Here is an 11,490-nt window from a genome sequence, read left to right on the forward strand (position 1 = left end):
CCTCTTTTCTTCACTTTGTTCTTAACATCGCTAAATTCTGGTATTTGTCTTTTGATTGCTTGGCTTATGCAAATTCTGTACATGTACTAAAGTTTATCACTAATGGACAAAGAATACATATTGTACGACCAACAAAGGCATAAAACCGTAGCATTTAGTTCAATTCAAATAATACTCAAAGAGTCCAAAACTTTACAAATGATGGTCAAACAATTAATTGAGTATATAGGTCGCCCAGTTAATATTGAAAGGATCATCATTTTCAACAGAGTTCACTAATTATTGCTCAACAACACAAATTATACCTCTGCAGATTCCCCTTAACAGTTTCTTAAGACTGGAAAAGAAACAAATCAAAAGCTTGTCTAAGATGGGGGCAGCAAACCAAGAACAAGAACACAATTACAAAAGGAAAATGAAAATTAATGCCTGCTACTAGCTAATTGTAGTTGAAGAGCAGGGCTGATACCGAGACTAGGCTGCAAAATACCTCATCGCCTCTATTCATCTGTTACACACCCCTTTGAAGCTGGTTGCACGTTCTTGATGTACTGAAAATGAAAATGAGATGTTTGTTTAGAGATCTACTATTTAATATAGGCAAAAAAAACATAATTCTAGTGCACACGATTATGACCCCCACCTTATGCAAAACTCCTCTATTAGCCCTGTAAGGAGGTGGAGTCCACTTCTCTTTCCGCTCGTTTAGTTCATCATCTGTCAACTGAACATTTATGGCCTTCTTCTGAACATCAATGCTGATGAGATCCCCATTTTGAATTAGACCGATGGGGCCACCCTCCTATAAAAAAAAAAAAAAATCCAATTTTGACCATCTATTTATTTTAGGGCAATAGAGCAATTTTATATAATATAAACTTTTTTGGGACGTCAAAATATTATTATAAGTATAACTAAACATAAATAATATAATCAGAGACATAGGAGTCTTACTGATAATTACTATATCAGTATCAGATTTGAACATACTTTGTCTTTGATGTGAATCGAGATTTGTTTTGAAAACTGAGAACTCAAATACTTTGTTTTGAAAACTGAGAACTCAAATACTTTTGCTATCCTACATTCAAGTTGGGAAGCTATTATCGTCTGTCAAATGTTTCACACTTTCCCAATTGAAGTGCAAATTAAATTTTTTGACCATCTCTTGTTTAATCTAAAATTTTCAGGGCTATGATTTTGTCCAAATGCAGGATAAAGCGTATCTTTATATCTTGGGAAGAAAGAAACATAAAAAAAAAAAAAAATCACAAGGACTAAAATGCAAAATGTTAGGCTTTTATTGGAGTGCAAAATTATCATGCAATCTGTGAATGAGAAATTACTGCACCTGTGCTTCGGGGCATATGTGGCCTACAACGAATCCATGTGAACCTCCAGAAAACCTACCATCAGTGAGCAACGCAACATCCTGCAGCATTCACTTGAAACAATCAAATCAAATACCACTTTGAAGGGCACAATATTTACATCAGAAGTTTGAAAGATGTAATTCAAGTTGAAAAGAAAATGTAGAGATGGTAAAATGGAAGTACCAAAAGGGTATAAGAAAGTTTTAAGACCATTCAAAGACCAATGGAGGTAACTTATTATGCCTCCAATAATCACAGAATTGAGATCTAGCATTTTTTGAATAAATATAGAATAGCATCTTTAAGGATCAATCAACAAAAAAATAGGCCACTAGTGGCAAACCCCTTGGACTTCATATCACAATACCTTCCCAAGACCTGCTCCCATTATTGCACTTGTTGGTGTCAACATTTCAGGCATGCCTGGGCCTCCCTTGGGTCCCTCCCCTCTGATGACTACTACTTTTCCCTGGATATTTACATCCATAAACAACATTTAGAGTTTCGCAAATGCAAATAGATATACAAGGAATGCATGCTCAAGCTCACATTCTTAACTGAAATGTACTCAACAAAGTTCATCCTAAAGAGCATCATAAGAAACAATTTGGAAAATATTATACATATAAAATTAAGCAGATAATGAATAAGCATCAATGCAGATAATATAGCAGTTGAATATGTAATGGGAAAAGGGACTGCCGGTCAATCTCTTAAAAGGCAGTCAAAACCTGCTTTTACTCAAAAAAAAAACAAATAACATAAATCTGTATTAGTACTGTTAAAGCTGAGAAAAATATGGGAAATCAATAATCACAAATAAATTTGCACAGATATATGCAGTAAAAAACCTGTGGCCTTGCCACTAAGACTATTAAATGAAGCACACCAATAAAATCAGTCTCATAGTCATTTTTTTACAACTTTTATTTATTCAAAAACTAAGGGAAAAATCAGGCTACGAAGAGTACAAAGTCATAGCACTCAGCAAATAAAATGAGGCAGCTTATGTATCTGACACAAAACGTATCTGACACAAAACTTAAGTAAAACAACTTCTCATAGTCAATTGTTAATAAAAAACTCAGCATACGGGGCCTCCACTTTGCTAACTAATTAAAGAAACATACTACGCTGCTTGACGCACATACCTTAAAATTCATAGGATTTTCTGAGATAGCAGCTAGCATAGCTTCCTCTCCTTCAAAGACAAGTGCAGGACCTAAAGAACAAATTTTGCAATCATTACCTATGGAAGCAGACTAGATCTTTAACTCAAAAGAATCTGGCAGCACAATGAACATGAAGCACAAACTTAAAATTAGAAAGAAAGGAAAAAAAAGCACCAGAGAAATATAATCCTTCTTTGCCAGTAATTTTTGCTACAGAACCCTCAGGTGCAAGATTCCCTCTTAATATTTGGATGTGCCCTGTTTTCTTAATGGGATTTGAAACAGGTCTTAGGATATCCTGGAAAACAAATTGGAGACTGATCAGATTAGTTATATCTTCCACTCATGAAATCTCAAATTTTAATATTTAGAAGGAACAGTCTTTTGGGGGGTGGGGGGGGGGGGGGGGGGGACACCAGCACCAACCTGTCCCTCAGGTAAACAAGGGTAACTTTGTGCATTTTCTGCCAATGTCTTCCCAGTCACTAGAGAGGAAATATCATTGTATCAAATTAAAAAATACTTCAAAATTAAGCTCCCAAATTACAATAAATGAAGAAATGTTAATAGAATCCAAATCAGCATACCAGTTATGCAATCCCCATCTAGATATCCAAGCTCCAAAAGATAACGAATAACAGCGGGCGTTCCTCCAATCTATTAAAACATGATTTTTTCTCATAAGTTGAAAAGATAGGATAGACAGCATGTATAGAGAAAGTTATTAATGTCATGCTTCATAAGCTATAGAGGAAAAATATAACTCGAAAGAAAAAAATGAAGGCACAAGATATTCAATTTTTTTTTTTTATTGTCCAGAGATATTCAATTAATTTATACCTTATGCACATCCTCCATGACATATTTGCCACTGGGCTTCAGATCAGCCAGAAATGGAACCTCATCACTAACCCTCTGGAAATCATCAAGAGTCAACTCTAGACCAACTGACCTGCCATGAATCTTTCCACGAGTCATCCACAAATTTTTGAAAATTTTGATATCCAAGGGATATTTGGAACAAATTCTCACCTTGCTATAGCAATTAAATGTAACACAGCATTGGTTGACCCACCTAGGGCCATGACAATAACCATTGCATTATGTAAAGATTTGTGGGTGATAATGTCTTGGGGTTTTAAATCCATTTTCAACAATTCTAGCAGATACTTTCCAGCCAAACGGCATTCATCCAATTTCAATGGGTCTTCAGCAGGTATTGAAGAGCTTGTCAGAACAAACAAACAAAAAGTAAGAAAGAAGGCAGAAATGTCAAATTCTCAATCCAAATGATCTTGGGAGAGTATAATTCTACCTGTAAGGAAGAGACATTCCCATAGCTTCTATTGCAGAAGCCATGGTATTTGCAGTATACATTCCTCCACAGGCCCCTGCTCCAGGGCATGAGTTACGGACAACATTCTTTCTCTGCTCATCACTTATTGATCCACTTACATACTCTCCATAACACTGCAAGGCCAATCAAAAGGAAAAGAAAAAGCAGTTATAGGGTTACAAATTTGACACAATAAGTTGGCATTTTCAGATAAATTCATCTCATAGAAGGTAATCTTCACATATTAGCCTATGTCAGACATTATAATGAAATTGCTTGATCTTGACAAAATCAAATCAGTTGATCCTTATTGTAATCCTCAAAGGTCATATAAACAGGGAGAAAAAAAAGAGTGAAAAGCAAAAGCAAACTTTGCTCCTCAAAAGGTGAGTACTACTAAAGTTCATGAAGAGGGGAAAACCAAAAAAGATGTAACATAAAGAGCCCCAAAATTTATGTGTGCCAGCACCAGAGACCAACTAACTAAACTCACAATCTAGTCCACCTAATACATTCTGTCAATACTTCACTTCTCAAGCAGAATTTTAGAGAGATAGCAAATAAGAAGATATCACATCGCTCGTGACCAGAAAATGCAAAACTTCTCCCTTTTTGATAAAATGAGTATAAATTCCAAAAAGCCTGCATTGGAAGAGATTTATGCAAAAGACAAACTCCACAGAGGTTCAACCCTTATAAACCAAAATAGAAAAAAGGCAGGCAGTTAATTTTGTCTATTTATACACACCACCAAGAGGTTCTTGGTATTACACGGACATAGATTGTCCAGCACAACAAGTCCTCCATTTTTGACAAGGACATTTACCTTTATGTATTTTTATTCTAATCTTATGATTGTAAGCCTTTATATTTTAGTCATAACTCAATGCACATATACTTGACAAAAACATCATATAGATCATGGAAAATATTGCATGTGTTTATCTAAGTGTAATATCCTTCATAAAACATCATAGAATCCGCCAAGTTCCCTTGCTAATTCAAAAAATTTTATTTTAGTTGTCACACGAATTTGTCCTAAAATCAAAGAATTAACAGACACCAAGGATCTGAAAAAAGATAAATTATGGGAGCACAGAAATGCCAAAACCAAGGAAAACATGCAGCTAATATGAAGATATAATGAGAAATAAGTAATCAACTAACATAACAGCATTCCAATAGCATATTATGGGCTTACCTGGAAGGCAGATACTATGTCATACGTATTGCCTTGAAAATGACCAGGCTGCAAAAGAACAAGTATAAAAAAAATTAAATAAATAAATAAATCAATGCATCATTAACATTGACAACATATAACCTTTTCAATTTGCAGTACAGCAAATACCTGAATTTTTAGTTGACTACACTTCGAGTATATTATATGAATATATGATGTATATGAAACAACAAATAGAAGCAGAGCAACAGGTTGCAATAAATCTCATTTAAGACATACTATCACATGATGACATAATTTACTTAAGGTAAGAAATCAGGATGTTTGACGCCTCAGATTCTTTTAAATAGGTTTAGACCTAAGTTTTGGCATAACATATTATCAAATTGCCAGCATACCTACAAGTTATATTAGGCCCAGCAGATGTATATTGATAAGAAAAGTAAAGCACATGTAACACTGCAATTTAGAAAAGAATGCAGCATTCATAAGACCGAGTGATTTCCTCTTTGAAACCGATCTTTAAGGCCTAATCTAATATTATAGGAGTAGATGTGTATTTATTTCAGAATTTTAAAAAGCAGCAGTTATTTCAAAGGAAACTTACCATTGAATGTTATAAAAGCAAAACTAATAAAATACTGAAGCTAAATGAGCCATTTGCAGCAAAAGAACAAGCATACTTAACTTATAGCACTGTCCTAAATAAAGTAAAGTAGCAAACCTTGATAGTCCCACCATAAACCATAAGACTTGGTCGATTGATCCTCCCCATCGCAATAATTGTACCTGGCATCTAGGGACATAGCTAGCATTAGATTGATATAGTTGCACAATTTTGAAAGACAACCTGTTTCATACTATAATATATGATTGTTGAATGTTCTTGAACCACAAATGCATTTACACATAAACAACTTCTACAGTTATACCAAGGTCCAACATTGAATCAAAACTCATGGTTAAATGACTAGGAAACATTACATTTAAACTCAAGGAGAAGAACTCGACCAAAAGATTAAACATTATCAAAACTTACAACCCTCATATTTTTCCAATAGCCAGAAGATAAATTGAAGAAAATTTGCTCTAAGTTCAATTTATAGGAGATTTAGAAACCAAATAAAAAAGTTCAAACCAAAGAAAACATTGCATTTCAGTTTAAGCTTGCTCTCCACCCCTTGGGCTTACCAAATAAAGGCTCAACTAATAATCCATGTAAGTTCAACCCACCATTAAGCTCAATTCAAAAGTTATATAGTTTCAATGAAATAATTGATCCTACAAAAAATATATATTTTATGTCTAAAAAATTGATCACTTTGATTGGTTTCTTCCATTTAAACCAAACGGAGAACAGTCTTCATAGAAATATAGCTTACTTCTTTCCCTTTTCTCCTCATTCTCAAAATTAAAAGCAATAAGCATATAAGCAAAAAAAAAAACATTTTTTCCTTTCACAACTAAAAGTACATATATACCAAAAAATGAATAAATAAATTCAAAATCAAGAGAAACAATCACAGTCAATTGAAAAAAAAAAACTAAAGTTTGAAAAAAAAAAGCATATTTATTAAAAAAGTAAAGTATGAATTAAAAAATTACTTTTTTATCACAACCAGGAATAGAAATTTGAATCAAAGAGCATATTTATTAAAATCAGTAGTCTGAATTTAAAAAACTTACATTTTTATCACAACCAGGAATAGAGATATTTCCATCATACCACTGAGCACTCATAACTGTTTCGATACTATCAGCAATCAAATCCCTTGACTGCAAACTATAGCACATTCCTCTCGTCCCCATCGATATCCCATCGCTAACTCCCACCGTATTGAATCTAAACCCAACCATTCCAGCCTCCTCAACACCCCGTTTCACTTCCTCCGACAACTTCAACAAATGCATGTTGCACGTGTTCCCCTCGTACCAAACCGACGATATGCCCACTTGTGGCTTCGACATGTCGTCTTCTGATAAGCCGACGCCATATAGCATGGCCTGGGACCCGCCTTGTGACTTTGGTTCCGTTATTCTTGAGCTGTACTTGTTGAGTTTTGTTGTGGTTGGAGAGGGAAGATCTACTGTTACTGTTGCTTGTGATTGTGCAGTTATGCGAAGACATCGGCGGCAGTTTAGAGGAGGGGCGAGCGGTTTGGTTGTGGGGAGTGCGGTTGGGTGTGAGGTTAGAAAAGTGGCATGCATGGCGGCGGCGGAGATGGGTTTAAGGTAGGGGATTAGGAAAGCTGCTTGCTCCCCCTTTCTGATAGACTGCCTGCAAATGACTGTGGTAGGCACGTACCATGCACGTGCTTATTTATAGGTGTAAGATTCCAATGAGTTTGATTATTGATTATTGATCAGCAGAGGTGAGAGAAAAAATATGATTTTAGGGAATTAAATTTTTTATTAGATTTAAATTAAATTTAGATATTACATATATATATTATGTTTGAATTAAATTTTAAATTAAAAAATGAAATAAAAATAAAAATTTAATTAAATATTTTTACTAATTTATATATTTTTTAATTTTTTAAAAAATATAAATGATTATTTTATATTTAAATTTATTTAAATAAATTAAAAATAATATATAAAGAATAAATAATAAATTTTAAGAATTAATAAATCAAATTAAATTAAAAAAATTTTATTCGAATTAATTTAAATTTAAATCAACTTCAAAAAATTTAAAATATATTATATATTATATTATGTTTGAATTAATTTTTAAATTAAAAAATGAAATAAAAATATAAATTTAATTAAATATTTTTACTAATTTATATATTTTTTAATTTTTTTAAAAACTATAAATGATTATTTTTATTTAAATTTTTTTAAATAAATTAAAAATAATATAAAAACAATAAATAATAAATTTTAAGAATTAATAAATCAAATTAAATTAAAAAAAATTTATTCGAATTAATTTAAATTTAAATCAACTTCAAAAAATTTAAAATATATTATATATTATATTATTTAAAAAATTAAATCGAACTTAATTCTATCTAAATTATTATCATCAGTAGAGTTTTTAAGCACCAGTGAGTGATGAAGCGTAGGGGAAGAGGTTTAGGTGAAAAAAGGACGGCTTTAGAGGGGACAACGGCCAATATTTTGTCGAATGAATAAGCTCATGAGTAATGGAGTTATTGAAGCGGACAAAGATTCTGGTTGGTAATGTTTTTGTTGTTGTTATCTTAGGTAAAATAGCCACGCAATGCGATAAACTGGTAATTTTATTTGTATAAATTTGATATTTGAAGAATTTTTTTTATCATTTAGGGTAACTTTTTTAAAATATATATAACTTCGGTGTATTTTTGTTCACATTCCTTATCTTTGTGACATATGAACTTTGTCAGGTACATGTCATCTTTTTTAATTTTATTTGTATAAATATGATATCTGAAGAATTTTTTTATCATTTAGGGTAAAATTTTTTAAATATATATATAACTTAGGTATATCTTTGTTCTCATTTCTTATCTTTGTGACACATAAAATTTATTGAGTAAAATTTATTAGATGTTATTTTTTTTTGTTTAAGATATTTCGATTAATTTGAAATCGAGTTAAATTAAATCGCATAAGGAGGATAAATTCTATCAAATTTATTTTTTTATTCATAAAATTTAAAATCAAAATTTTATTTAAAAAAAATTAAACTCTTTATCATTTGAATTAATAAACAAAAGTTGATTATTAAATATCGTTTACTCTTTTATTTTTCTTTTTCTTTTCGTATCATCAATTCTTTATAATTAAAAAAAAACATTTTATTTGAGAAAATATTTGTACAGAATCCTTTATGCCCTTCCTTTATCCTTTCGTTTAATGTTTTATCCTTATTAAATCATCCAATTTTTTTTTAAAAAAATTTTTGGAAGAAAACAAAACGAACAATCCTTCACATCTAGAGCAAATGAAAAGGGGGAAAGCTCTAGTCATCAAAATGTATCTACCTCTCTGCCTTCCTCTAATCCGGTTTTTCACATGTATTTTATTATTCATGTTTTTAGGAAAAAAGAACTTTCAATTGCAAACTAGATCGACACAAAAAAAATTAACTTATTCACTTCTTCAAAACCATCCATTTATTATCCATCTATTGCAAGAAGAAATCGACACTTTCGTACAATCATTTCCGGCATCTATTTCAACTATTCGTTCAAAAGAATACTATTTTGATGAGGGCACATTCAAGGTAAAATTTCGACACCTTTAAGCTTTGAAAGCTGTTTATTTATTAATTATAAGCAAAATTCCTTTCGGTCCTATTCATTTTCATTGTAAATTCTTCATTTTATGATATATGTAATTTTTATGTTTCAAAATTTAATATTACTTTTTATCAATTTAAAAAATAGTTTTATGTTTACGAGAAATTATGTAATGAATGGGCAAATTAATGAAATGGCATCTTCATTCCTTAGAGTACAAAGGTGAAAAAAAAATCAAAAAAATTTAAAATTGATTTAAAATTATAGTGTTTGGTTAGTTTGGATCAGTTTTTTTTTTTTTTTATTCTGATCAGATTAAATTTAAATATTAAATGTATATATTAGATTTGGATCGAAAAATGAATAATCGAACAAAATTGAATTAAATCGAATTATATATTTTTGTTAGTTTTTATATATTTTTTAAATTTTTATAAAATAAAAATAATTATTTTATACTTAAATCTATTAAATATATTAAGATAATATATAAAAAATTAAAAATTAAATTTTAAAAATTAATAAACCAAATCGAACTAATAAAATTTAGTTCAAATCATATTGAATTGTACAAATATTTGATTTGGATTTAGATTAAGTTTTAAAAAATTATAATTTTATACATTATTTAAAAAAAATAAAACTAAACTCAATCTGTTTTGAACCATTATTCCCTTTAGGTGGACTTGCACCAAAGCAAACCAATGTAACAATGAGATTCTAAAAGAATGCATGATTATCTGTCTCACACGATGATTGCAATTTTCCCTTTCAAATTTCATCATCAATCAACCTTACCATTGTTTTCATATTTTTTCGAAACGCCCAAATTTGCTCTCTTATGAACCTTTATACCCCTTTTAGAATTTTCTTATTTAGTTTGTTCGTATACCCTTATTATCTAACTTAATTAAGGCACACAAGTGAATGAAACAAACTTCTAATGTTATAAATAAAAAAGATTAACTTTATCTATTTGAATGGCTTCTGCTATGTTCTCTTTGATGTATATATGTTTTCAAAAGATGCATTGCAAACCAAAGATATTGTATTTTAATTTATCTATTCCAATTGTGAATTAAGAATATTTGGAATTTACCTTTTGTAGAATCCATTAGATTTAATAAAATGTAATTACATATTTTAATATGAGATATGTCTCAAACCTTTTACAACAGTTCTTAGCTTATTGCTTTTAAATAGAAACGTTACTGTCCCTATTTTCTTATTGATTTAAACATAGATAACTTTCATAATTGTTTTGATTATCAGTAGCACTTTATGTTCATACCTTTTTGTAAAATTACACAACTTAGTTTAGTTTTACTAGTATGAAATCTGTTTGTTGAGCACCATTGCCTCATACTTTGCATCCCTTAACAATATTTTATCATTTTTTTATGATTATATGATTTTTTTTTTCAAAGAATAAAAGAAATTACTATACAATTTACATGTCATTGTTAATTTATAGTTTACTTTATGCTTAATTATTTAGATAGAAAATATATATACATGTTACTGTTTAATTACATCTTCTAACATTAACTTCTGTTTGGATGCTAATTCTTATAATTAAATATTCAACCGCTAATAAAACTTACAAAACACTTTCATGATTTTATAAAATTTGCAAACCAACTGTTTGCTTATTATAGATTTTCACTCGAAGCCAAAATCATGAGAAGAACACCACAACCGTGAATAATTTACATCAATAAAGTATAAAATTAACAAAATATAAATCATATAAAAAATATAAATGTGTAAAGTCAAGTAATAAGTGAGTCCCCTCTAATTATAAATATAGATATAAATATTTGTATTAAATAATAAATATACCAATAAAATTATCCCTTGTACTCCACCAAAGAAATTCAAAGTTGTCACACATCTTTTTAAGATATATTAAGAAAATTAATATATATATATATAATAAAAATGATTATGGTAAATAATAATTCTAAATTTATAGCGATAATCAAATAAACTTTTTACAACTCAAAATGGGAAAATATTACTTAAAAGGAAACTTGGACCAGTTAGCCCAGCTGCTACTCCGCCCTGAATTAAGCAAATGGTCTTGCAAATGGGCCTGATAAAAAGAAGGCCCATTTGACTGTTATAGGGCTCCAAACCTAGATCCGACCCGCTCTGTGTTATCCAAATTGCCGACCCTGAAAAATTGATT

The 11,490-nt window shown here is 30.3% G+C and overlaps 1 protein-coding gene across 2 annotated transcripts; it reads right to left on the reverse strand.

Moving 5' to 3' along the window:
- Positions 1-217: 217 nt before the first annotated feature.
- On the reverse strand, positions 218-7,356 carry LOC111307893 (dihydroxy-acid dehydratase, chloroplastic-like). 2 transcript variants are annotated; one of them, XM_089751606.1, is made up of 14 exons: positions 6,751-7,356; positions 5,789-5,853; positions 5,083-5,130; positions 3,861-4,015; positions 3,578-3,772; positions 3,386-3,497; positions 3,133-3,202; positions 2,972-3,030; positions 2,720-2,843; positions 2,525-2,595; positions 1,741-1,842; positions 1,352-1,432; positions 644-802; positions 218-551 (listed from the first exon to the last, which is right to left on the reverse strand). In XM_089751606.1, exons 2-14 carry the CDS (start codon positions 5,837-5,839, stop codon positions 501-503), a joined length of 1,278 nt encoding a protein of 425 aa, XP_089607732.1. In that variant the 5' UTR covers positions 5,840-5,853; positions 6,751-7,356; the 3' UTR covers positions 218-500. The 2 variants fall into 2 exon arrangements, with proteins under 2 accessions (XP_089607732.1, XP_022761939.1); XM_022906204.2 differs by having other exon boundaries at positions 5,789-5,860.
- Positions 7,357-11,490: the final 4,134 nt, after the last annotated feature.

This window comes from Durio zibethinus, chromosome 22, assembly GCF_047325235.1.
Source record: "Durio zibethinus cultivar Kanyao isolate XHJ-2024 chromosome 22, ASM4732523v1, whole genome shotgun sequence".
Taxonomy (NCBI): domain Eukaryota; kingdom Viridiplantae; phylum Streptophyta; class Magnoliopsida; order Malvales; family Malvaceae; genus Durio; species Durio zibethinus.